The following is a 27,923-nucleotide window of genomic DNA, read 5'->3' as shown; positions in this document are numbered from 1 at the left end:
GGGTGGGGGGGCGGGGGGGAATGTTACAAAATAAAATAAGAAAAAAACCGAAGCGTGCTCGCCGGGCTCAGACACTGCGTCAGCAGACCGGGGCCTGGCCCAGCGGCGGCGAGAGAGCGGGGCGCGGCCCGAGCCCGGGGGGGCTCCGCCCGCTGCAGCGCATCGCTGGGGCGGGGGTCCGGGGATGAAGCGGGGGAGTGGCAGAAACGAAGCCCAGCCTGGCCAGGGCGTCCCTGCAGACGCTCGGGGATGGCTGGCTCCCCCAGCAGAGTACCCATGTAGCCTTCTCCACACCCCCGGTGGTCGCAGTGCCCCGGTACGGGGCGGAGGGTGTGGGGCAGATGCCGCCGGTCCCGCGTCGGGTCCCGCTGCGGGTCCTCAGCGTGGGACCCCACCTCTCCGGGGAGAGGAGCCAAGGACTGCCTTGAACTCCCGCCACACATCGTCGCTTGCACCTCTGGGTGCCCGGCAGTTATCTCATTCCAAGCACAGCTGGCCCAGCTGGATCTTCCTCCATCCATGCCTGTGGCACAGAGCTAGGCAGCTCCCAGTCCAGCCGTGGATGCTGAAGTTGGACGTGGCTCACGGCACCTTCCACCACAAGCCCAGTCCCTCCAGCCATGGGGTGCTGGTACAGCTCTCCAGCTTCTGGTGCTCTGCTTAGGGCATGAGACAAAGAACATCCACAATATCTGATGTAGACTCCACATCCAGAAGCTGAACTTTTAAAAACTTTTAAAGAACTTTTAAACTTTTATTTTCAGACCTCCACTCCAGCAGGCCACAAAAAACAAAAACAAAAAAAAACCACCAAAACCAAACAAACAAACAAAAGCAAAAACCAACCAACCAACTAACCAAAAAAAAAAAAAAAAAAAAAAAAGCAGCCAAACACCTCCATGGCCACAAAAGCCACATATTTCTGGCTTTTTACATCCATTTGGTGCATTTGGGTGATGCTCATGGTGCCCATTCTTGTGGGAGCATCCCTAAGTGTGTAGAAGCCCCACCTCCTCAAACTCTCCTGGGATTTGAGCAGTGCAGGGAAGGTCAGTCAGCCCTTGAAACACAGACTCTGCCGTACAGATTCAGGGGATATGATGCTTTTGAGGAGACCAAGCTGATGGCAGAGCTCCCGGGAGCAGGATCTGGCGCCAAGAGGGCACAAACCCCTGAGGGGGTGAGGAAGGGGTGTGAGCCAGCCATGTTTTGGCTGTTCTTCAGAAAATGAACGAATCTGTTGTTTCCCAGTGAGGCAGGAAGGACCTCCAGGCTGGTGCCAGGATGGGCCTTGGGGATGCAAGCCCTCTGGCGGGGCTAATTAAGCACATCAGCATCTGGACTGTTGGTTTTTCTAAAGCAGGGATTATTTTTTAATTGAAACAGCACTGAGAGATAGGCCTTGCTGGCCCCCATGGCTGCCACAGGAAACAAGGATGACAGCCCAGAGGAGAGGAAGGAATCATCCAGATCCTCTCTCCTCTCCCAAAAACTTGGAGACCACTCCAGGGGATGCCACCCACTGAGACACCAATGGCTGGACATGATGGGGCTGTGATGTCCCGTGACTGGGACCCTCCACACGTCTTGGACAAACCTGACATCCATTTCAAGGAAGTTGAACCCATCCGAAAGAAGGAACATAGCAGAGTCAAAAGGTTTTGGATCCTATGGAGCATTGCTGCTTCCTGGCCTGGTTCATCCTGTGTCTTGGAGGCCCCTATGCTGCATGTGATTAGCAGATAATTAGCACTTCTTAATTAATTTCTTCAACACTGGCCAACAGTTCCTTACCTACTCTCTTCCTAATCCGGTTTAGTACCAGTTGAGTCGCTGCTCAGCAGAGTGGATCAGGAGGAAATGTGTTTTTCTCTTGGGACATTTCCAGGCTGTCTGACCCCTCTGGCCTTAGTGAGTTGCTGCCAAGCAAGGACAGGGGGTCATGGCTGAGTGCAGGGGATGGCCAACTGACCACAATCTCAGGAGAGCTCCTTGCCTCAGAAGATCGATTTGGAGCAATGGGCTTATCCCAGGTTTACCCTGAACTTGGGATATTCAGTGTCAGTAGCTGAATTCCACAGCTGAAGCATGTGTATCTTGTCATTTAATTGGAAAAATAAACTCTGTGTTTTGGCCAAAGCTATATCCCATGTAGGGAGTGGTCACAGTTGCGGGACTGCAGTAGGAGGGGGTGAAACAGCATTGGCTCAAGTGAAAGTCATCCTGCAGAAGGTTTGAAAAACATTATTGGAGATAGATCCAAGCCACTTGCCTGCCTTTGGCTGGAGGTCAGGAGCACTTGAGAGAAAGCAGGTCAGTCAGGATGCTCAGCAAGTTGCAAAATATGTCACCAATGTGGAGGGGAACCCAACCATAGCGGTGAAACCTCGGATTTGGAGCTGGGGTGCTCAGTGGCAGTGAGGCACCCCATGACTTCCTAAGTTTGGGGCTGTCATGGGGCACATTTGGTGTTTGCTTATGTGAGAGGCATTAGAGGAAATGATTTGGGGACCTCTGGACAGCATTTGTAGCCTTCAGAATTTTCTGAAGGAAAGGTCTGGCCATTTCTGAGGACTGGCAGGTTCTAGGGGTCTATTTATTATACGACCAGGGAGGCAGCATGTCCTGCTCTGTTGCACTCTTCCAAGGGTGCTCCCCACAGCCCATGGCTCTCTGTGGGACTGAGGGCTCCAGGAGAGCAAAGCTCTGCATGTGGGCAACCGCTGTTGGGGAACTCTGGTGTCAGGGATTTTGCTTTTTGGGGGACCAGCAGCACTTGCCAGGTTCAGCCAAAAGCTCAGCACCACCTTGGCCTCATTCTGGCCCCAAATAGGACTGGTTGGGCCAAGATAAACACCCACCTGGCAGGCACTGTGCACTGAGGTCACTGCTTGGGGAAGAGGCTGTCTTGGCGTCTGCTGGCTCCTTCTCCCCCATGCTGGCAGCAGCAGCAGCAGCAGGGAGTGGCCATGTCGCTCTCTCTATTGGAGACAGACAGGAACAGCCAGTCCACCTCCCTCTCCAAGCTCCAGGCTTTGCACGGAGCAGGCAGCGAGGGTGATTGGTATCCTCTCACTGGGATGTGAGGTTTGGTGGGGAATCCCATGAGGGTACAGCAAGGGACTCATCCCCAAGCTTTGCATTTGCACCCTTCCCTTTGGGGAGAAGCCTGGGGACACCATGCAGGGGCTCAGCTCTTGCACAGCCCCAGGCATGTTGGTTGTCATCAGGGCCCCATAGTGATGCTCCTGAGGGTTTGGTTTTCTCATTATGGTTCAACATTGCAACAGCAGTCTCGGCGCTGGTGGCTGAGGCTCCACCAAGCAGGGCGTGTCAGGAGGCACCTCCTGTTTTCATCCCATGCTCCTCCCCCAGGAGCTGAAATACCGTGTTTGGGATCAGGTCCCTCAACACTCAGCTGCGAGTAGAGGGATCCTGGCCAAAATGAAGGGCTCTTTCCCTGCCTCCAGCCCAACCATCCCTTTGGCTTTTGCAAGGAGCAGATGGAGCTTTACCAGGGTCCCTTAACGTGCTTGGTCAGCCTCATTCCCCCTGATCTCCTTTCCAAATTTGCTGTCTCCCAGCAATGCAAAGGGGGTCCTTTTGTGGGCGCCCCACACAGCAGCTCTCAGAGCTCTTTGCTGCTCTGTCTTCTGCAGCCCTGAAAAGTCAGACAAGTTCAAGCTGCAAATAATTTATTAAAACCAGATGTGCTCACTTGGAGCTGCCATGAGGAATTTCAGGGCGCTCCAGCCTTGTGAAGACCAGCGCTGAGATCCTGGCCTTCCGCTGCGGGGGCGAGACAAGGCTGGGGGCTGCCCAAAGAGAAGTGCTGCCTTCTGAGCCTGTTGCCTCTCCTTCCTGCCTGGCCTCTCCCGGAGGGCTCCTGGAAAGGGGCAGAGAGAGAATTCCAGCCATTTACAAGAAATTTTCCTTTTAGAAAAACACTTGCTCTGCATGACTCAAGAGCAAATTGGCAGAACTGGGCTGCAGAGTGGGGAGGGAAAGCAGATGGAGAGTAGTGGAGGACAGCACATCCTGAACAGCATCTTTCTCCTGCCAGAAGTGGATATAGGACCGCAGAGCAGAGATCTCACCCTGTTCCCTGGCCCTTTCCAGCAAGAGCAGCATGGTCCAGTTGGCCCCAAGTGCTTCATTTCCACCTCTGCCACCGCCTTACTTCACAGCCATGGGCATGTTCCCTTCCACTTCCATCCCTCACCAGTTCCTTTAGCCTGGAGGGGTTTGGGCATCAATCCCAGCCACTCTCCTGGGTTTGGGTGTGAGTGCATGGAGTTTCAGGGTTAGTGGGAGCTGGGATGAGCCAATGCTGAACAAAGCAGGTTTGGAGTACTGATCCTGATGTGGAGCTGAGCCAAGAGCAAGGCAGTTGCCGACAGGGCAGTGTGTGCACGTGGTTCCTACACAGCCGGAGCCTTCAGTCAGGAGAGGACAGGGAGCAGAGCTCTGGATTTTTTCTTCCCCTGAATGCAAAGCAGAGCCAATCACCTTGTAACTTTGCTGCTGGTGTTCCCCAGGGCAGCCCAGGGGCGAATGGGAGATCTGGCCTGAACATGAGGCTGAATCTCCCTGTCTTCATCCTGCTGCTGTTCACAGCATCCCTGCATTTTTATCTCCATCCCTGTATTTTAACTCCATTTGGACCATGGCATTGCTCTGCACCATCCCTGCAGCCCAAGCAGGGAGGATGGAAAAGCAGCTCCTGGCCAAGGCTGCCTGGGGGCTAGTGAGGCTCATCCCACACTAGCAGGGCAGATGGTGGATAATCTCTATTTTCAGGCTTTCCTGAATGAGCTCAAAGCACTTCAGCCACCCACCCCTTCACTGATTGTGTTTGGAAATGAATGGCAACAGAGTGAGTGAAACACAAGCGCAGCTGAAGGTGGAGAGAGAAGAAAGAGTACAGTAACCCATCATCCCGGGAGGAGATGCAGGCTGAGAGCACAGAGGAGCAGGGAAGAGAACATGGAGCTGGTGGTATCATGCAGCTCCTCGCCATCAGCACATCCCAGCAGCTTCTCCTGGCCTTCACACCCCCAAGCAGCTAAAGCATGGAATGGGGGTGTGTCTCAGGCCCGCTCCCAGAACAGACAATAGTGTCCTTGTGGCCAAGAGCCTGCTCCTGGGTGTGAATGTAGCGAGCAGAGGCTGAGCTGCTCTGCGTTTGTTTGGCCTTTTGCCCCCACCCAGGGTGATGGCCGGGGGGCACCTAGCTGCCCCTGAGGGCAGCTCTGGGGCCAGGGAGAAGCAGAGACCACAGGGAGAGCCATGTGCAGCTGTGGAAAATCAGTGCCTTGGTGCAAAGATGCATCAGCATGTGGTAGCAAAGTTTAGGTCCAGGCTCGGTGGCTGTCAGGGTTGTGCCTAATTAGGCTTCCACACACTCCAGTCTCCTGTCCTCCTCCAAGCTGTGAGTAGGAAGGTTTAGTTTAAGGCTGCTTGAGCCAAGCTTGTGTAGCACCATAAACCAGCATCCTCCAGCAGCAGATCCCAGGCAGACAGTGGCAGCGGTTGCAAAGCTCACACTGGGTTTGCCAGGTCACAAAATAAACTGGGACTGGCCCATTTAGCAGAGGGAAGCTCGTTTATAGCATGACTCCAACTGTGAATGCAAGAGGCAAAGCATCCAGCGAGGCAGCCCCTTGGTGAATCTTGATCCTGTGGGTGTCAAGGTGTGTCCCCGTGCTGAGACTGCACAAGTCCCTGCAAGTCTGGGCACTTGCCTACCCACTGCAGGGCAATGAGGATGCTGCTGATGCTACTGTAGCACCATTGCTGCCTCTCCTGGCCCAAATCTGTGTCACATCATCTGAACTGGAACAGGCGGCTGGAAATGATCAATTGCAGCAGCAAGGAGGGAGCCAAGCTCGCTCAGTGTTTGGTTTCACTTGCACTCACTGAGTTTGACTTCAGGCATCGTCAGGTCAGGTTTGCAGAGTAACCTGGGGCCTGGTGACTGTTTATCTGAGGAAGCAGCTCTGGAGGCAGGGACGGCCCTGGCTCCTGGGGAATGCCTGGGGACGGCCAGCACATGCCTACGGAGGAGCAACAGAGTGAGCTGGGCCTCAGCACTCCCCACTCCAGATACAAATGGACTCGAACACCTTCAGCTACCACCGTCCTTTTTAATTTTCTGTTGTGTTCCTAAAGCTGACAAAGCCGAGCCCCAAGAAATCAAAGGAGCAGAGTTTCATCACTGCTCAGGGTGGTTATTGTGGGTGACTGAGACTTGGGTGTCCATGGGCTGGGGAGTGGATAGGGGGTTGTGACCCACAGATTTTCATAAACAGAAAAGGTGGTTTTATGTCCTCGACACACATGGCTTCTAAAGGGCAGCTGCTATTCTACAGGAAATGAGGGACAAATCCACCTCAGCTTTATAATTTATATTCCAGGACAAGATCAATACCAGTAATTAAGTGACTCAGTAATTTTCAGCAATTCCCCCTCTGATGCAGAGATCTCACTGGTCTGAGCTATGGAATACACCCTTCCTCATCCTGTCTTGTGTCATCTCTGCGCAGCCACTGCAAGAGAGCTCATGCCAATGCCAAGAGCAGAAAAACAGTAAAAGCCAAGCAAATCAGTTTCTTAAAACTTATTTTAATATCCATATCTCATCTGTTGGGTAGAGCCAAAACAGTCTGGCCTGGTTTAAGTTACAAATTCTTCATACGCTTTAAGTAAATGAACAATGTGGCAATAGGGTCTGTTATTGGAAGTGAAACCCATCTTAACAAGGGAAGTGTTGCAGCCAGAATTCTACCAGGGTTCTTCCCTGCTATCAGCCCCAAAAAGCCGTCGCTGTCCCCTGGCCCTGAATGGGTGTCGCGCAGCAGGAATAAATGCTTTTGACACAAAACTAATCACACCCACAGAGATGCACACACTGGATGGCCAAGAAACAATGGGACCAGGATAGAAAAAAACCCTTTTAGAATTCTCCCCGACGCGGACAGATACCAAATCACCAGTTTCGGCAAATGGGATGAAGCACCAACCCTGATTTCTCCTGACAGAGGCTTAATAAACATGTTGAAGCTCCTTGCTGGACAATTAACTTCTGGCTTAGAGCAGCAGGCATGGAAAGGGCTAAGAGAGGATGGCTGAGGATTTAAAAATGCAGTATTTCTGTTCTTTGTATAAAACACTACAGCAGTTTAGACACCACCCTCAATGCAGCTGCAAGGGAGTAAATCCAATTAAAAGCCCAAGAGTCACTAAAAAAATAGTAAGAAAAATCAAAGCAGCAGAGTTCTCCACTTCCCCGGCCTGTTGCTTAATTCCAACAGACTGCTCCATTTCTCAGTTAACAAGTTCCTGATCAGGTTTAAGCACAGTATTTGCAGATGATGGCTTACAATAAGGCGGACAAGTGGCAGTTCTGAGTGCACATGATAGAGAACAGCACTTGCCACGAGATGCCAGTGGGGTAACAGAGTCACCCAATAGGTGCCACAGCTGTGGGTACAATCCTGGAGCTGTCCCACAAAGGATCCCCCAGCCCACAGTGGTCCAGCGACTGGGTTGGAAAGTGCGCACAGGGCGGTTTGTTTTTTAACCAGCATCCTGAATTGCAGTAGTGCAGGGCTCATCCCCCCCCAGGACAAACCCTACTCCTTGACACTGCATCTTTAAATATTTCTGGCTAAGAACACCCACCACATGTTAGGAAAACTCCAACCTGGCCGCCACATGTTCAATTGCTGCGCTTTTTGTGTTTTCAGTTTTCCTTCTATGTGGGAGGGAAAAGGAAGCAGAGTGGGAGGCTCCCATTTCACAGCAGGCAGATCCAGCTGAAGGTACAAGACCCCCCCATGCAGACTACATGAGGGAGACAATAATTAGGGTGTTTGCTCCTTTCAAGAACATTATCTCATTCCCTGCCATCTGAAATCGGATGCAGTGATGGCAGCAAGTTTCATGAGTCAGCAAGTTTGAAATTGTTGAGGAAGAGAGGAAGCTTTGCTGCCAAGTCACCCAACAGAGAGGAGCAGACAAGGCTTCAGCTTCAGAACACTCTAACATGAACAAGATCAGTAGAGAGCTGTGTGGGCACAGATCACACCTGTGACACCTGAGCCATGCTTCAATCCCCACCGGCTCTCTGCCTGCCAGCCAAGATCGGGCTCACAAGTGTGGAGAGCAATATGAGCATGATGGGTTGGGTCTGCAAAAACAACAGCACTTCAACACATTAAAACAGTGCAACTGTTGTGAGAGTGATGAAGCAGCAGCTGAGACCTTGTGGCAGCCTGAGCTGTGATCCACTCTGATCACAGAATGACGCAGGCCTGTCCTCCCAGGGCTTCACCACCCTCCTGAGAAGGTGATCATTCCTAAGAGACCATCCCAAAGGAGCAGAAAGCCGCACCAGCTGCAGAATGGACACTGCCACAAACCTGCTAATACGGGTTTCACTGAGACCAGAAAACTGTTTTCTTCCAAAAAATTGTTATTTTAAAAAAATTGAAATTAATTAGGGGTAAAACACTAACTCTAGTGCCAAGAACAGGCAGGATCAACTTTTTTCCCCTCCAAAGGGCAAAGAGTCATATACCATCCCCAGCTGAACCTTGGTGCTTCGAGCTTTTCAAGGAGATGTTACCTAAACTTTATTAAAAGAAAAAGAACAATGTTTAAATATCAACACTGGACTAGCCCAGTCTTTTTCCAAAGTCCACATTCTTCATATGAAGCACACACGGCGTCCTGGATTCCCCAAGGCTGCATGTTCAGAAGTTCACAGTACATGGAACCATGTCTTTTTGTATTTTTTCTTGAGTTTCCCCTCCTTGCTCAGAGCAGCCACCCTTTTGTGGTCACTGACTGGATAAACCTTAAGCCATCTCCTATCCACATGGCTTGGCCTAGATGCTGAAGGCTTTCTTGATGAGAGTTGATGTTGTCATGCTCTATGGATGGAAAAAAGCAAGGGAAAAAAGCACCTGGTACAGGTTTCTTGAGACCCTTGTGGATTCCTCTGTTCCAAAGGTGTTTCTGAAAGTCTTTTTGCCGGCTTCTCAAGCAGTTTTTGGCCTATTACTCTGTCTCAGTTTGAAGAGCTGTTATTGGATGATCCAGAGGTTGATGCAATTGCAGCTCCAGCTGGGCTGCTTGTGGATACAGATTTGCGGATGTGAGGCAGCAAGTAGGGGTCACAGGCCAGCTGCTGGACATCTATCCGGTCCTCCTTTCGATAGGCCAGACACCGCCTGATGAACGCCTGCAGCACCCCAAAGCCAAAGCAAGAATTAGTTTCTATTACAGAAACAGGAAGCTTTTGATTCTTTGGGAGCAGGGCCAGTGTGACAATCCCAGTGCCAAAATTCCTTCCCTAGACACAGCCCAGCTCTTGCACTAAATCTCATTTTGGACCAGGAGAAGCATGGGCAGAGGCACCCAGTGTTCGGTGCTCAGCCTGACAGCTGCAGTAATCATGGAATCACAGAATGGTTTGGATTGGAAGGACGTCATAGCTCATGTCATTCCAACCTCCCTGCCATGGGCAGGGACACCTTTCCCTAGACCAGGCTGCTCAGAGCTCCAACCAGCCTGGCCTTGAACACCTCCAAGGATGGGACATGCAAAGCCACTGATAGGTGATAGGTGAGCATTAAACACAGGACTCCTGCTGGTTTTATGAAAATCAGGAGGCTGGAACTGCCTGTGCTGCCTGACCCTCAAGCAGATTTACCTTTGCTTCTGGTGTGACTACTGGTTTTGGAGGGAACTGCACCTCAGTAGCTTTCAGGATTGTGTTCTCCTGCAAAATATCCTGTTGTGACTGGTTGTGACCAAAGGGCTACCAAAAGAAAGAAAAAAGTTGTTAAAGGTTGGTGACAGGCATAAAAATCCCATAGCTCTACTGTTTATCATCACCTGACATCAGCATTTTTCCAGGCAAGCAGCCCACAACTGCTGGGAAGGTGCTGCGGATACCAGAGGACCAGGACACGTTGCTCCCATGCTCAACTGAACAAAAGGGATCAAGCTGGAACATGTCTGGCTTGCCCAGCAGGGATCTCCACCTGCTTCCAGACCTTGTTGGTCTGTTACAGCATTTGTCATCCATCTGAGCTGGCAGAGATTCACCCACTCATCTCTGCTGGGCTGGTTCCACGTGTCTGACTGACAGCACTGAGCAGCACATGTGTGTCAGCCCCAGCTTTCACAACACTTAGTTACCAGGGACTCCCAAAAACAAGAACCCATGGACTCCTTTCCCTTCTCCATCCTATCTTTCCTGTTGTCATAAAGCTGACAAATGACCTTTTCCTGATCCATGCTTTTCCCTTCCAAATAAGCCATCCTAAAAACTTCTAAAGTGGGTCTTTGTACCTACTTTTTTCTCCCCAGGCACCTGCAGCCATTAAGACCAACAAAGATTCAGGGCATGGAAAGTGTCACAGACAAGACCAGAGCAAAAACCTCAGATGACAAATGACACACCTGTCCTGCCCAAAACAGCCTCAGTGGGAACATGCCCGGTGGAAAGAAATGTTCTGCAGAATGTCTTTTCTGAAGGAAATGCTAAAGGTGCACAACACAGCCTAGTCTATGCTCCCCACTTCCATCAGCATGCACTCTGCCCTGGAACTGATGACAAGGAGATAAGGGAGCACATTCTAAGTCTGTGGAGAAGGAAGCAGAAGCCTGGGTTGCCTCCCAAAAGGTTTAGGAAACACCACTAAGAAAAGAAATTAAATGCGTTCTTACCTTTCTGCCATATAGACACTGATAGAAGATGACTCCCACTGACCAGACATCAACTTTATTTGAAATCTTTGGAGGTTCTTTCCCAACCACAAAACATTCTGGTGGCAAATACCTGATTAGAAGGAAGCATTAAGAAGTTATGAGCAGCAGCTTCAAGTATTTTTGATTATTTCCTTTGGAATAGAAAATTCTACGGTAAGATACTGGCTTGGGACTCAAGGGTCCCATTTAATTTCTGTGCATCTCTGGGCCAAGATCACCAATGCCTACTCCTTCTGGGAACAGTGATCCCAAGGACTCTACAGAGACTCGTGTTCTGAGCTAGTCAGCACAGTCAGTTTCTTTTCACCAGAGCACGTAAAACAAGCCCATTCTCTTTTATCTTCAGAACTCCTATTTGCTGTTGAAAGGGCTTGGCCAACAATTCCACAATGAAAAGCACACAGCCATATTTTTAGAAACACAACCCCAGATGACATGCCCCAGTTAAAGACACTCAGCTTCACTCAGGGTCCAGCTAGTTTAATTTTTAGGAACAAAACAAAGTTGTACAACACATAAAGGCTCAACAAATTTTCTGCTGCTCATGGTGACAGTTTGCAGCTTGGGTGACATCTAAGAGTCACACTCGTGGCACTCACCAAGGGTCTGCTCTCAGCCAAGGGTGATACAGTGACACTTGGCACAGAAGATAAAGAATTGCTGAAAACATGACATTCAGGTGAAGCTCTGGCTATAAACAACCGTGAGATTTACATATTTTTCGAGAGCTAGCTATGGATCTTCACCTCCTTATTTCAGAGGAATACTCTTTTCATCTCCCTGATGCACCTGAATTTCCAAATAGGTACAGTATTTCCCTCGATCTTGCTTAAGATGCGAGACAGAGCCACTCTGGATTGTGAAAGAGCAGCCAAGCTCCACTCCAGAGCTCACTATCTCAGCAGCATATGCAGCTTTTCACCAGCCTTTTGAATATGAGCTGGTTTTCAAACGCTGACCTGTTGAACAGTGAAAATCTGCCAGCCTCAAAAGGAGCTGTGTGAACAACAAAAGCAGTTTCCAGGGTCTCAAACATCCAGTGTATCAAGCTATCACAGCTAACAGCAGCACACACAAAGCTGGCACACTTCCAAAGCTGTTTATAAACTGTTCTTGATCTTAACTTGCAAGGGCCCCAGGCATTGCTTACCAGTAAGTACCAGCACCCTGCGATGTCAGCTCCATGCCATCAACTGAGTTGTAGCTGTCATCATCCATGATTTTGGAAAGTCCAAAATCTGTGATTTTTATCTCTCCACATGCAGTACCATTGACTAGAAGAATGTTACCTAGACAGAGGAAGGAAACAGCCCTTAGGACACACATTCAGCAAGAATAAAATTGCATTGAGCCCTGCACTGCACAAGGACAAGGGACCTACAGTGAACTGCACACCAGATGTTTTAACTCTCAAAACCTTGAACTTCACAGACAACTCGGGAACTATCAAGTGCTAGAGCTGATCTGCTCATCTTGAATGACCTAGTGACCTCATACTGCTTGGAGCCTCCAGATCCTGAGCCCTATTAGCCAAACGAGCTTCAAGCCCAGGCTGTTTTGACCCCTCCCAAAGGTCTTGTTGGAAGGACAGGTCAAAAAGGAGGATTAGTACACATACACAGTTATGACTCATTCTGCCCAGAGATTCTGACTTGCCCTGTCTTCTCAACATGCCAGAAACTCTCTCCTTCCTGACAGTGCTCTCAGTGACTTTGTAAGCTCAAAAAGGACAATTATGGCTTAGGCAAGTCTTTCATAAACCCATCAAGAAGTCAGATCATCACTGTTTTTCTCCAAGCCTACAATAAAACAGCAAAACTATGTGTGATGGCAGCAGATGAATCACAGCTCTAGGCAGCTGCAGGCAGAGCTCAGACAACTTGGGAACAGCCAGGGAGGAAACGGGGTCAATACAACCAGTGCAACAGCACCATCTCCTGTACACATTCCTCATGCTGATGCAACAAACCACATCACATACCAGTTACACAATGCTGATGAGGTGTCACCAGTACAGGGAGACAAGCCAGGGATAACTGCCCAAAGAGATGGATGAATTTACTGGACTAGGAAAAAAGCTATGTAGCCCATATGCATCATCCCAAAATGGAGCATTTCCATTTTCTCCCTTGTGGCTCTGCCCCAGTGGTAGAAGGGAAATATACAACACCCTTTGGGGAGGATCTTCTCCCCAGCAGATCTAAGGGAATTAACTCAAAGGCAAACCTGAGCCATCTGACTGTGTGTCCTCAGCTTTGGGAGCTGACACACAATATGAAAAAACAAACATTTCAAAATTAGCTTCTGCCATCAAATTCTCAGCCAGATGATTACAGAAAGAACAAGCCAGAAGAATGGGAACATGAAGCACACCACTAATTGTGGGAGCCTTTATGAAGCAATAACAAGCTCTCAACAGCAGAACACAAGCAGGACATTAAGAAAACTAACACAGCCACTTGGTGGTTCAAGGTCTCATTCTTGAAAATGCTACTCTTCCTTGATTCGTGTTGCAATTCTGGCAGAAAACACCCTTTACACATTTTCCAAAGGTTTATGGTTTTTTTCTTGTTGCAAGTTAGCCTTCTGAGACAGCCCTGTCTTCTTTTTGCTGTCTGAACAAAAGAAACTGCCTCATATTACCTGTAACCCATTACATTTTCTTAGCATCCTTAAGCATGCCAGCACAGCATACCTGGTTTAAGGTCATAGTGTATGATGGGAGGTTTGATTTCATTTAAGTATTTTAAAGCATTCACAATCTGCATGATAATGGATCGTGCCTCTTTCTCTGACATCAGCTTGTGCTGTTTCAGGTAGAAGTCCAGATCATTCCCCTCACAGTATTCTAACACTGTACAAAACCTGAAAGAAAAACAGGAGTTGTTGCAATTAAGGCACCTGATAGAAACCAGAACACTTTGTTACTGCTTGTCTGTAACTCACCCATTTGGCCAATATATTAAATTAAGAGTCCTTCAGCCTATGAATCCCTTTCTAAAAGTAAGCTACCAGGAGCACAGGCCTCAATGCTCAAGAGTACAAAGATCAGAGATTCCCCATTAAAGACCCAGAGGCTAAAAGCTGTATCAGCTGTGGCATTTGCCCAGGGCCAAGAGCAGGATTTACCAGTAAAGCACCACATCTGATAGAATATACCACATTAGTTTGTGAGCTGGAGTCTCCAGAAAACCAGTGTATGCTGGAAGTACACCTTCGTTATCTCTGCAGCAAAGTCTAACATTGGTGTGAACACCTTCTGGACTTTCCTGAAAAGTTTTAAATACTTTGCCTTTAGTGAATTGGTCAAACCATGGGAAAGGACAGAGCAACACAACTTACGAGTCAGTATCCAGTGAGAAGTAGTCGTATAGTTTAACTATTCGAGGGTGATCCAGTTCTTTGTGAATTCTGTACTCTCTACATGCATGTCTGAAAACAGCAAAGTCTGGGTATTAGTCATACAAGTGACTTAATTCTAATTTCTCCAGATAGTGAATCCAGACACACCACACAGCATCCAGCTTCAATCAAACCCATGCATGTTCCTCAGGCAGCTCGAGACAAATCAAGTGAAGGAGGAACTGCACAGAACAGCTCTTGAGAACCACAAAACCCCAGTGCAGCTCCAACCCTGGCAATGCTACAAAATAACTCATCTTGATTAATGGTACTGCTTGCCAAAATAGAATAGCCTCATAAATCCTTAAGAGATCCAAGACAGCTGAATACAAAAATCAGCGAGTTCTAGAAGAATTCCATGACGCTTAGCAGCCTAATTTCCAGGCTTCAAATTCAGCTTAATTTGTCCCAGTGACTTGTTGGGGAATTAAGAACACAGCTTTATCTTGGAAGTCCTATAGAGAAGGCTTGGCTGTCATTCTGAAGAGTTATCTAAGCCATGGCATTTGGGAACAAGAGCTACCAACAGCAAAAGGCTTCCAGTAAAGAATTTCTTCGAAGTATTTAATTTAACCCTGCTCTCTGTCAGGCTGAAGCCATTCCTCCCTTGTCCTGTTACTGTAGGCCCTTGTAAATAAGTCACTTTTCATCTTTCTTGCAGGCTCCCTTCAGGTAGTGGAAAGCCACAATTATGATCATTGATTCTATGGAACAAAGGGAAGGGGGAGACTTCCAGAGAGCAAAATTCAGGTGTGTACCTGAAAGACGGGGAGGAAAAACCAGTTCCCATGGAACTGCTTGAACATTTCAGAGAGAAGCCACTTCATCACTTTTCTCACAGAGCACTGATGCTTTAAAATGCAGAGGCACAGGGCTTATAGAAAACTTTGTGTGCGTATGCACACATTTAAAACATTTCCAATCTGATCAGAACTTTTGCAAGTAGCTACTGGGATAGAAAGTAGCTTTTGAAATGTAACAAAGACAGGAAACAAAACTGGCAGACTGTTCACAGGCACTGGATAACCAAATGCAGGAGGAATTGGGAAACATTGCTGTCTGCTTTAAAAACTCACTTACTTGTGATAGTTTTCTTTCTTCTCATCCCTCCAGTTTTTATTTAACTGGTGTATTTTCACAGCTACATATCTCTGTTCTGTTAAATCAAATGCCTGCAGAGAGAAGAGCTGAAAATCAGTAGGAATCACAGGCTCAAGTTAATACTGCAAAAGCAGACAAGCTCTAACACCAATATCCCCACCGAGGAAATCAGCATTAAAACAGAGTGAGGGAAAAGCAAACCCACATTTTGATTTGATAAGTTGCACTAATGAATTCAAGCAACTTTGAAAACAACTGAATATTCTGCACTTTGATCTGACCTTCCCCATGGGATCTAACTCGCATTGCATTGATTTTGGCATTTTACTACCAGAGTTACAAAAGGACCAGGAAGACCAAATTACCAAAATATAGACAGTTTTTATACTGGGAAAGACACTGCTATTATTGCCCCAAGTCCAAAATTAATTTTCTACACTTGGATTAATAAAACACAACCAACAAAATACAGAAGATTTTTCAATGCTTTGTTTCACACTGGTAGCTCAGCTCTCCAACTTAGAGCATAATGTTTCAGCACATATAAAAGCTGGAGAATTCAAGAATTTAGCAGAGCTGTGTGATCTTGTGCTTTATCCTTCCCTCCACTTCTTTATTATTTAAACAGTCCTTAATAAATGGACCTCTAAAAATGCACTCACAGAGCAATGCAGAATCACAATCTTCTACTTTGCCTGAGAGCAGCAACAATAATATAATGATTTCCAGGACAGGACAAAATGCTGTGATAAGCAAACAGGCATAATGTGTGTTCATCTCAAAAGTTGTCTACTTGATTCCTAATGCTTAATAGATTGGCCAAGAGGAAGGGCTACGCACTTCTTTGTTTTAATAACAAAGAGTTACAACTCTTAAGAGCAGGCATGTAGGAAACATTCATGCCCTCTTGCTTTCATCTGTGGAGCCAAAACTTTCTGCTTAGTCAGCAAAGCAGTTCAAAGTTCTTAGACACAGCTCACACTTCCCCATCCCCCGTCCCCATCTGAGCAGTCTAGTCCCCTTAGTTTAGGTTCTATTGTTGTGCTGCATCAAAACAAAGCACCACGAAGTTTCCAATATTTGTACTGGCACAATTATTTCTAGACAAATTCAACATGAATTCTAAACTTCTGAGTACAAATGGGGAATTTCTGAGAATTGGAATAGCTCTAAGTGTAATAGTCAAATAACAAGCACCAAAGTATTCCAGGTCTTGGCTGTTAAGTGTGTTGACACCAGGAATCCTCAGCTCTAAGGAATTCCCAAAACTACACACACACTGCCCCCAGTCTGCTATTTCAGAGGGTAAAATGAAGGCACAAGAAAAAGAGGCACAAGAGCCTTGTACCCTCAGGAAGTACAGGCTTTGCTCTTATTATTGGAGTTATTTTCACTTATTTACACAGATGTTCAGACTTGCTGTGCCATCTCAGTAAGGCTTAGCCACTGCAGGTATTTGTGCGATGAATGTGAAGAAACAAGTGGTTTTCTTCTCTGTCCTAACAAAAATTGAAGACTTGGTGCAACACTTTTTGACACACGTTTGAAGGAAATTTGACCCCTGAGGACAAGGCCAGCACCTTGAAAATCTCAACTCTGAGGTATAATCCAAGCCAGATGCACCATGACCTTTGTATTCCTTTCTTCCCTCCATAACTCATAAAGCATTGAGAAAACAAGTGTAAAAACTCTGCTTCCTGCAGATCTAGATTACAACAGATTGCCACTTCCAAGTTACCTTATATACTTCACTGAAGCCACCTCTACCCAGAAGATGTAGCAACAAATATCTATCATTTAGCGTTGGATGGTCTTTAAATCTGGTAAGAAAGACACAGTTTAAGAAGACAGAAATAATGACCTCCTCTGCACAATAAATTACAGCTACTGCACATCTAAGAAATGACATTTTCACTTTTAGACAGAGAAATATAATTGTGTTAATGACTGACAAATTTGATGCTATTTGATCACTCTGCACCAATGAAAGACTATTTAAGGGCACCTTGATGGACATGGAAGCCTGTCTTACATGAACTTCAAGCTATACCCGTACCACCCCACAATCAAGTGACTATTGAGTTATAACATCAATTTAAAAATTATTAAGTAAAAGATTATGAAGATTGTTTCTCGTTATGAAGAAAACAAATAAAAAATTACTTTAAGTTCTTATCCCTGAATCCCATGTGCTTACTGTGAATTATCTTCATTGTGTATCCTTTTCAATTCCCTGATGTGCAGATTTCTAACCCTCTCTAGCCGTTCCAGCTCTGCCTGGATCTCAGCTTCTTCCTGCACAAGGAAAAACCAAAAAGAAAACACAACACTCTGTAAGGTACTGCAGGGAGTGTTTCCACCTGACTTATGGAAACACAAATGCAATTCCATTTCTGAAGAGGTTATTGGCATAAAACTTGTCTGGGAGATCAGAGAGATGGTCGGAGTCAATTTGCAGTCATGTGGCAAGTAACAGGAATGAAAACTGACTGGGCAGTTCTGTTCACACCTACACAGACAGGAGGAGACATATCTTTACACCTCCTTGTTTATAGCATTTTGTGTAATTAAGAAGCCTTGTTGCTGTGGTCTCACTCTTTCCCTGAATAAGTGCCATGCAGCTGTTTTTTGAAGGAATTTCAATTCTGGTGGAACAAGAGAAAGAAGACAGCCCTCAGCAGTAAGAACAGGGATGTCATGATGACATATGGGATAGGGCAGCATCTGGACAGGATGGGAAGTGTGAGAGAATGACATTATATTCTACTAGTGGTAACTGCTCAAACAGGTCAGAGTGTTGCTCAATGCCACATGGAAGTTCTGACATCATGTTTGTCTAGCTGGAAGTTCTGATGCCCTCAAAAATGACATGAGAATTCACATCACTGTGGCCAGGGCTGCAAACCTCAATTCAAACGTGCTCCCCGAGCAGTACAATTTGTGTATGTGACTCAGGGGACACTGTTACCCATCTGTCTTGTGACTCCACTCCTTCCCTTTCCAACTGGTTCTATTTTTAGACATAAAGAATGAGCCAGTTTCCAAAAGTGGAGAAGGATAAGCACAGCTTCAGACAATGCCGCGATCCCAACACATTACTTCACTTTCTATTAAGGTAAATTTCCAAATGGATTCCTCCATTCCAGGGTGGCAATGTTATGCCAGGATAGATGGACCTGCAGTTAATCCCCTGGAGCAATATGGAACCTGTAGAGCCAGCATGCCAGCAGCATTCTCCTGCCTATGTCACTTCTCTTTGTTTACAGGTCAATAAAACATAATGGGCAGACTGCCAGCAGATTCTGGGTGTGCAGTAACTTTCCCTTCCACAGAAAATAACAAGAAGTACAGATACATTTATAAGGCCTTGCATTCAGCTTGTGTGCCAAGGTGACAGGAAAAAAACTAAACACAGAGCTCGAGCACCACCTGAGAAAGGAAGGGGCGCTCCAACAAGACATTTACTTCTTCTTTGATTCCTTTCCAAAACAAAACACCTTGGCCTTAGCAAAGATCACACCTAACCAGGAAATGGCAGAAGACATCTTTTCTCCCCAGAATTTCAACTGTTGAAGTGTCCCAGAAAACTTATTTATAGGTCACTGCAATCACTTTCAAGGTAACCAACCACTTATCTAAATATAACCTTACTTGCAGGTACAGTTCCTACTGAGGCCAAGGTATTTGAGAACAAACATGCACTGCCACTGCCTGAACAGGACTAGTTTGCAACAGCCCAAGAGATTTTATTGGAGTGATAACATTGGTTACTCAATATTACAAAGAACTGGAAAAGTCAATGACTTGCATTTATTTTTTGTGTTTTTACAGTTTTCTTCCCTTGGTCCATTCCTTACTGCTCCCTCATGTTACACACATTCAGAGTTGACCACCAGGCAGGTCACAGTGACAGAAAAGGTATCAAAAAAGTAGAATTTCTGCATGAAATCCTAACTTTAAGGATAGAGAAAGCTATTTATTGAAGCAAAGAACATCTTCTATGAATATCACCGCCCCAAAAAAACTATTATAAAATTCTGGCTATCTCTTTCAAGTGCAAAACCCTCTTGATTATCAAACTAGTAGCGACCTCTACAGAGAAATGCTCTTGTGTTCACAGAATACTGCACAAAAAGCCTTTGCTGCAACTAGTTCTTACCTTTTTAAGATGACCTAGTCGGAGTTTGAAGATTTCCTCCTGTTCATGGTATTCTGCTAATGTTAACCTGCATGAAAAAGGAAGACTCAACATATTAGGTTTCCAAACATCATCAAGTGAACAATCTGCAGAATGCACAATGCCAGTGGAAGTAACAACTCCACAGAGTAGATCAACAGCCAGCACAAAAAATTTTAGGTAAACTCGGCAACCTGTATTTTTTAATAATCAATCTAAAGGAGAACAAAACCTTAAACCTCAACAATATCCATTAACTTCAAATTCAAGTACCTAATAACATCTATCTAGGCTACTGACTGACTTTTAAAGAAGACAGCTAAACCATAATCTAAATGCAGAAAAGTGAAGCTCAAATATTCCACATCTTATTTTTCCATGTAAAGTTTGCTTTACTGACTCATTTTCAAATTTTTCTTTGTAATAAAAGCTGGATAATTCAATCCAGCATTCACTCTGAGACTAGAAGCACACCTGGCCACACAGCCACTGCAAACAGAGCAATGACCTGGGATTCAGAACTTTTTCCTGTTCCAGGTTCTGCCAAGTAGCTTCCAGGGAAACCTTTGGAAATCTACTTTATCATATTTTTGACCTCACATGTAGTTAGGAGAAGCAATGGGATAAGGGTAATAATCCCTATTTTATTGATAGTAAATTATGTGCCAAGTTTCTGCTCTAGGTGGTTGGTCAAAAGAAGTTTCATAATGTTTTCGACCTCTTTTCCATGCCAAGCATGCTACGTAGGACAAAGAAAAGCCTTACATTAAAACAGTGACACAGCCCATCACTAGTGAAATGCAATGACACACTGAGGTCTTTAGGACTAGAAAAATGAATCACTATATTAATTGTCTCATTACTACCATCGAGGAATTTGGTAAAAGTATCACATGTGAACATAAAGCTATGACATGCTTATCAATTGTATCTGCTCACTCTTGTAAACAAGACCTGCATATGACAGCATACAAATATCTTCTCTTAAACCTAAACTGAGTTCAAAGCACATCCCAGGAGGATTTCTGCAACAGCAATTATGCTCTACACAGTACTTTTCACACACTTAGTGCAGGAGGCTTCCAGAGCATCAACACCTCGACTTCTTTCAAGGGGGGACCAAGTCCTGTGTCTGTGCAGGGAGACCTTACTCAGTAAATTCAGAGGAGAGAGCATTCAGCTCATCAAGTGCTCATCTTGAAATGTCCCAACTTCCCTCTGTTGATAATGCAGAGAGTCCAGGTACTTAAAACAAGTCCTAAGGCAGTTGTTACCTGATAAATTTAATGAAAAACTCATAAACCAAGTTCCCTATGAAAGAATCTTGAGCAGAAGGAACTGCTTATTACAAATTAAAGATACATAAAAAACAAAGTCAGTACCAAAGACGGTCACATGTTGTCTCATTTCTTATAAAACTGCTGATGGCCCTGAGGATCCTTAGGAGTCCCCCCCAGCTCAGAATATTCTGTGATTCTACGATTCTAATTCATGTACACAGTGTGAATTTTAATTAGATTCACATAATCTAAAAGACTGTCCCAAGAGTTTAGGTCTTTGTGATTCTTTGGTTGCTGCTGCTGTATAAAGAACAATGAGTAAACTGAATAAACCAGCAACAAGGTTTGCACATATGTTTGTGCACAAATAACAAACACCATCAGTCTACTCATTAGGGCAGAGATGTAATGAGCACCACCAGGCTAACAATGCCCAAAATAGCTGTGTGTCACAACAATCATCACAGAAGTCAAGGGGGCTCTGAGACAAACACTGCCCTGTTTTCACAGAAACATGCTAGAAACACCCTACCTACCTCTAGCACAGCTGAAGGCTGCCCTAATGAATCTCAACCAGCCCCAGCAGAATAATGAAAATCTTCTGAATGAAAACTCTTTTCTCATTCACAGGCTAGAAAACTCATTTTGGGAGAGCTTGTGTTTAAATTTGCATCACAGAACCTTCCTCTCCTTTTTAAGACACAGCAGCAGCCATAAACCACAAAGGAACCAAAAATCAAAATGGAACTTGGCTGTCTGCTTCTCATTCAACTTTTAGAAACATTTATATTTAAATTGCCTAAAAAATCAGCCTCTGTAAGAGTTCTACAATGAAAAGCCTCCCTCCAGAGGTCATAAAATTTTGATCCTGATGCACAATTGTCCAACAAATGCACTTACTGGATAACTAATGATTAAGCAAGTTGTCAGTCAGTCCAGTTGCTACAGCTGACTTGCAAAAACCCCAGTGTTTTTACATAAGCTACAACACTCCATATGAACCATATCCATACCCTGGGCAAGCAGTTTTTATCAAGTACATGACAAGAAGCTTTTCTAAACCACAAAAATATCACCCTAAAATGTATCAGTGAAGAATGATAAACCAGTAAGAAACAGAGAAAAAGTCTTGGGAGCCCAAGAGGCTTCCTAGCAGAGCATGGTAAAGCTGGATTATGCCAAGGCAGGCTCACAGCACAAGCAGAAGCATCACAGACGTAACCAGGATTCCCAGGGCACACCAGGATCCGTGCTGCTATGTCTCCAGAATAAGCAACACTACAGCTGCATCAGACTGCTGGAGAAAAAGAAGCCCACAAAAATAGGGAAAGCTCATCCTGCCCTTTGGAAGTGAAAGGTTACCACAGTGAATAGCAATATTTCAAAATATCAATGTACAGACATTGCATTTGCTTCTCCCAGCTCAAACCTGGCAATAAAAAGGATGACTTTAAAGTTTTATTTAATTATTTTCAGGCTCCCTTAGCCAGAATGAGGGGGAAATGTCTCCAACCAACTTAGTTATTTGCAGAAAGCACACAGTGCTCTCCAACACAACCCACCTGATCTGTAGGCACCTGTATCCCACAGGTGGCACAGCCCTGGAGCTGAGGGCACCCTGAATATCAGGATTCACACAGCCTTGTGCCATCTCTGCTGAGACTGTGAAGGCAGTGGGAGCTTTTGCTTCACAAGACCAAGAATTCAAAGGGCTTCTGGAACTTTGAGGTCAAGTCAAGCCCAGGAGATTTAATAACAAAAAATGAAAAGTGTCAATGAGGGTTATGGTATTAGCCTACAGCAATAAAATGAAGTCTATAAAGGGAACTAGGAGAAGGCACGGCTAAGTCTCTGACTAAATGTATTTTCAACTCACAAAAGCTTCTGAAAAAAATAATGTTCTAAATTTCTTTCAAGCCCCAGCTTTACTCTAGAAGAATATCAAGTCTCTTAGAGCACCAGTAACTTCAAAAGAGGCAGGGGGAAAAAAAAAACCACATGAGAAGAGCAGCACTTCCACCATTTCCCTGAGTCACGTATGTGTGAAGAACTATTTTGGAGAACAGGCCAACGCTCAATGCACGGTGTATACAGAGAGCATCTTATTGCTTCAGCATCCCAAATGAATTGTTTCAAAACTCTTAACTCAGAATTCTCCACAGTAAATATATAAAAAACAAGGCTTCTGAATGTGTACAATTTTGTTTTCCTTAAAATAAAGCACCATGTATACCCTGATATTGATATCAATTCTGAACTTACAACACTAAAGTCAGAGCCCACTTTTCAAACCTGACCACAACAGAATACTGAAAAAATTACTGGACTCATAAAAAAAATAAAGTTAAGCTCATACAAAGTATGGACTCAGCAATGATCCTTATTTTATGTCAATGAAAACTATTTAGAACTGGAGTAAGATGTTGCTGAATGCCAGGCTAATTCCACAACATTCATTTCTGCATGGAGCGAAGCCTGGAGGCAAGGGCAAGCTTCCATTTCCCAGGAGATATCTTGTGCTCTAATCAAAGCATGTGGCTTTGCCATGCACCAAGAAGGCCACAGAACCTACGTTTCATTTTCTGCTCCGTTAGTCTTGCTCTTGCGCTGCTTCTGCTCGGTGCTTGCTGGAGGGGTCTGGCCCATTGCGGGTGGCTTCCGCTTTGCTAACATTTTTCGTTGTCTTTCTATTTCTTCCCGCTGGGAATTTATCCTTTCCTGCTGCCTGAAAAGCAGAGAGGAGAAAAAACATGACAGATAACTCAGGGTGTGCACTTGGTTGTCTTCAGCATCTGTTCTTACTAGATTGGACCCATGAATTTCCAATCAGTTGCACTTGTAAGATTTGTAACAAAATATTTTTGTACAGAAAAGGGAGATGCGCCAAATATGATGAGTCAGAGTTTTAAAGGTATTTTTACGTAAAACGGGATTCTTTTCCTGGCTCACAGAAATATTCCAGTAAGTGAAAGGCTTAATTCATACAGAGGACATCCAAAGGAGTTGCTAACCCCATGGAAACCTAGGATCCAATGGCAAGTCACTAACTTTCCACACACTTTTTCCTAAAAGCCTCTGTTCAGCATCTCAGATTTTCCTGTTAAAACTATTCCTGAAGTCTGGCACCATCTGAGAAAGTATCCTTACACTTCAAAAGTACAACTAAGCTATCCTAAATTCTCTGGAATGTAACCAACATCATTCCTGATTTCACTAAGGAACTGTCACTCCTCCAAGATAAAAAGATTATCTGAAACATTTTACAGTGATAAGAGCACTCCTGAAATTTCAAGTCTAAATGACCTAAGCATTTGCTTACCTATTTCCCTTTTAAGAAGGGACTGACACTGCAGTATTCCAGAAGTATTTTTTCCATAACTTCCAGCATAAATGAAGGAAGAATTATAAAGTCCTTAATCTGTGCCTAACAAGAGCTGCACCTCCCTATCAGACTACAGAGAAGTGGTGTGATTTTAAAGGATCACACATAACTCTCTAGTGCAATTAATTTGCCAAGTCCTACTTAAAGGTCTAGGCCAGGTGGGAATTGACTATTTCCATTAACATCCTGCATGAAGGGTCTCTGATCTTCATTTCCAGGTTTCTGCAGCCCCTTTGATCACTGTTACCAGAAAGCACAAGAAGTTAAATAGTATGGATTTTCTCTTTCAAGCTTCTATACTTTCTACTTAAGGGGGGGTGGGGGTGGGGGGGAAGTGCAAGCTAATTAGTCTTCTTTGACTAATATATGCAAGGATGCAAATCAAATTGACTGACTCACAATATATGTGAGATTTTGGTCCACCCCTCCACCCCAAGCACTACACAGCTGGGTGGGTGTACTGAGGATTCCCAACAAGTAGTAACAGTTGGCCCAGAGGCCAACTCAAACCACTTCATTTCAGTTCAAGTCTCTGGAAGTTTCAGTGGAAATGGATTTCTCACTTCAGTGTGAAAAAGTTCCCCACTATCAGGAGTTCCTATCTGATCCTTCCATGCATCAGTCACACCATTCTCACATTCTGACGTGCAAGACATCACACACAACTGCCTGTTTTTTTTTCCATTTCTGCCTCTGAAGTCAAAGGCAATCCTGTTTGTCCTCACTTGATGAGGTTCTGGAAGGCATAGCCATCTGTCCACTGCTCGGTGAAGGATGCGCCGTGCCGCACTGTGGTGAAGTGCCCCAGCCTCAATCGATCCTGCATGCTCTTATCTCGGCATGCCATCTTCTCCTGCTTTGACTGAAAGCAAAATAAAGCCACGTAAAAATACAAGCCATAAATTACTAGCTAAGGGCTGTGCTGCATTTTAAATCTCCATCAATTCTTTCCACTTTCTATCATTTCAGTTCTGATTATCTGAAACCCAGCTGGATATCATTGATCAAATTATTGCTGGGGCTTCATACTGGTCTGGCAGCATTTGTTCACCTCCATCATGACATTTCAGCCTCACTCTTCTCTCCTGAGGACTACCTGGGCAGCTCACCCATCCTATGATCAGTTGAGATCAGCCTGGCAGTAGGCTTAAAACTGTCTCTTTGTATCAGTAGCTCAGACAGACTGCAGGCCCAGTTCTGACCAGGCCCTTATTTGGGAGGTGAAGAAACAAAATGTACCTTGAATCACTATTAAGACTAAGATACAGTGATCAGCCAGCTCAGTCCTAGTCTTCTACATGTCCAGAAGTGACACAATCTCAGCTAGGTCACCACTCTGGAGAGGGGAGCCCTGCTCAGCCAAGAACAATCAGCTCTGTGACAAAATCAACTCAAACAGACGGCATGTCCCAGCCAGCAGCCAGGTAGTTTTGCCCATCCAGTACCCACAAACAATAGGTATAACTGGCCAACAGGTGAAAGAGCAAACAAACCCCCACACTGTTTAACCATCAGGAAAGCTGGAAATCTTTCCATAATGAACCAGGCTGGATGCTCGTGAACCTGGTACTGTCCCCAGTGTGTTTTTAGTGTTACACAAAGCAACGATCTCCAACTTTGCCATTTGAAAGGTCTAAATTGCCTGCCCATGTCCCAGAGCATATCTGCAATTCCACTGCACATTCCATGCAATGGGACATTTCTCCTGCATTCCCAGAGCTGCACAGCATTGCTTTTCAAGTGTATGGGTTTCCAAATCAAGCAATGCCTGCTGCATTTAGAGTGCTTTCATTTAAGCAAGAGATCACTCTGCCACTGTGGAAAGTGACCAAAACTGAACACTGTGAACCACTTCAGTCTTTGGATTACATTCCTGTTTGCAGAGAAGTAATTCAAGACAGAATTCCAGTTATCGTTTATCACTGAAGCAACAGCAGCAGGTTTTTACTGCTAAGAAGACAGAGATGTTTTCAAGGACATGAACTGTGGCTGCAGAGATGTCCCCTGCTCACCTTTTCTATAAGAAGCTTCTTGCTCATGGTTACACATCGATTCAACCGCTCCTTGTACTTCTCCAGCATCTTTTGCTGCTCGTCTATCTGCCGTCTCAAATCACAGTTGGCCTAAAAATGAACAGAGAACAAAGCCTGAGACTTCAAACCACTCAGAAGAGCTAAACTAAGCATCACTTAGGAAGAAGTTTCTCCAATAAGCCATGTGGATCAGATTAAAGTCAGCAAACCAGCAGGATAAAAGAACAGGTTTTGTTTAGCAAAACATCCAAGACAAACTCTTTAAGTTTTTAACTTGCTCACACCTTAACACCCCTCTAGAACAGAGAAGTTCTGTCATCCTGGTTTACACGTAAGGAACTAGGGTACAAAGAGACTGAAGACAAGCAAAAGTATTGTAATTTTTTTTGTTGTTGTTAAGACCTTGCCACAGCTACGAAGTCTCAAAATAGCTTGGTCATTGCTGGACTATCCTCCCACTTTAGCCACAATACTGGCAGAGTAAAAGGACGGGGAAACTGTATTTTCAGGTAAATTCTTGTTTGAGTCACTTTCCACCAGCCCTTCTACACAGACTGCTCCCAGTGGCAGCTGCTGGTTCACACCACCACAGTATGCAGCAGGACTGTACGTGCAACCACTTTCATTAACAGAGCTAAATTTAACCATTTCCCTTCCAACTAATAGTCTGGTAAAAGCAAAAATAATAACTTAAAAAAACCGAACAACTATTTCCTGCCTCATGGATTGTTTCCCACAAGCACACATGTGCCCCATGTCTCCAATGAGCTTGACTGAGCTCTTTCAGGTGCTGAGACCACACACACAAAGCCTTCCCTCTACTCCCTTTAATGTGCTTTCTAATGCTTTCCAACACTTTACAAGAGCTGCCTCTCCTAGCTGATGAAAGCTAAGTCAATTAGAACTCCTTCATTAAAACAAGATCCTTGATTTGAAGGTATTTATCTTTTACTGAAGAATACTAATGGGTTAAGAACTTTATTCCTTTGGTTTGGCCAAAGGATATTCTCATCTCTATACACGTCTCATTCTCCTCAATGAGCATTTCAGAACACTGCTTCCCAGGCTACTGAGAGGCTGGTGAACATGCTGCCAAACGGAAGGCAGAGTCAGCTCCTCAGGACTTAGAAGAGGGGAGTAACTGGGTGGAGGGAAAAGGGAGTCACCATCCCTGGAAGTGTTCAAAAAACATGCAGATGTGGCACTTGAGGACATGGTTTTGTGAGAACATGGTGGTAGTGCTACACTGATGGTTGGACTTTGTGAGCTTCAAAGTCTTTTCCAACCTTAATGATTCCATGATTCTGTGAATTCTGCAGAGAAATCTGTTAGGTTAACCAGCAAAATACACAGGTGTGCAACAGATCAAAGAAAGGCCAGCACTGCTGAGGACACAAACAATGAGCTACAACAACTCTGCATTGTACATCCCCAGACTCTGCTTAGGTTCAAGCACGCCCAAACAGTGTCCCCCAGGCCAGACAATTATCCTGCTGGTAAGGGATTATTGGATTTGTTTTACCTTGCAAGTGTTGGTTCTACACCTGGTATACAAGCCCCTGCTCTGTAGCCTGGCTGGCACAAGCATTCTAAGCACCTTTAAATAGCAGCATTTAGAAGAGTTGCCCCACTTTAAATACTTACTCTTAATAAGTCATCTATCCTCCCCTCCTTCTTCTCCAAGTCAGAGTTCTTACTGTTTTCTAGTGCAGATATTTTTTCCATTGTGAGGTCAGACTGTAGGGAAAAATCACCATAAACCATGT

At 45.2% G+C, this 27,923-nt stretch overlaps 1 protein-coding gene across 6 annotated transcripts in view; it reads right to left on the bottom strand.

The window, feature by feature from the left end:
- Positions 1 to 6,604: 6,604 nt before the first annotated feature.
- TLK2 (tousled like kinase 2) overlaps positions 6,605 to 27,923 on the bottom strand; it is a 42,911-nt gene continuing 21,592 nt past the window's right edge. For all 6 annotated transcript variants that reach the window (XM_041461872.1, XM_041461877.1, XM_041461875.1 and 3 more), the window contains 14 exons: positions 27,802 to 27,894; positions 26,137 to 26,247; positions 24,850 to 24,986; positions 23,315 to 23,467; positions 19,445 to 19,511; positions 17,483 to 17,580; positions 17,024 to 17,105; positions 15,265 to 15,356; positions 14,125 to 14,214; positions 13,478 to 13,647; positions 11,933 to 12,071; positions 10,741 to 10,852; positions 9,719 to 9,826; positions 6,605 to 9,247 (listed from right to left, as the gene is read on the bottom strand). In XM_041461872.1, the coding sequence (XP_041317806.1) occupies positions 9,074 to 9,247; positions 9,719 to 9,826; positions 10,741 to 10,852; positions 11,933 to 12,071; positions 13,478 to 13,647; positions 14,125 to 14,214; positions 15,265 to 15,356; positions 17,024 to 17,105; positions 17,483 to 17,580; positions 19,445 to 19,511; positions 23,315 to 23,467; positions 24,850 to 24,986; positions 26,137 to 26,247; positions 27,802 to 27,894 (1,626 nt within the window). In that variant the 3' untranslated portion in view covers positions 6,605 to 9,073. The remainder of the gene's footprint in view (positions 9,248 to 9,718; positions 9,827 to 10,740; positions 10,853 to 11,932; positions 12,072 to 13,477; positions 13,648 to 14,124; positions 14,215 to 15,264; positions 15,357 to 17,023; positions 17,106 to 17,482; positions 17,581 to 19,444; positions 19,512 to 23,314; positions 23,468 to 24,849; positions 24,987 to 26,136; positions 26,248 to 27,801; positions 27,895 to 27,923) is intronic.

This window comes from Pyrgilauda ruficollis, unplaced genomic scaffold (genome assembly GCF_017590135.1).
Source record: "Pyrgilauda ruficollis isolate IOZ18807 unplaced genomic scaffold, ASM1759013v1 scaffold157, whole genome shotgun sequence".
Classification (NCBI taxonomy): Eukaryota; Metazoa; Chordata; class Aves; order Passeriformes; family Passeridae; genus Pyrgilauda; species Pyrgilauda ruficollis.
The sequence above is the reverse complement of the archived record's forward strand: the minus strand, read 5'-3'. Positions and strand labels throughout refer to the sequence as shown.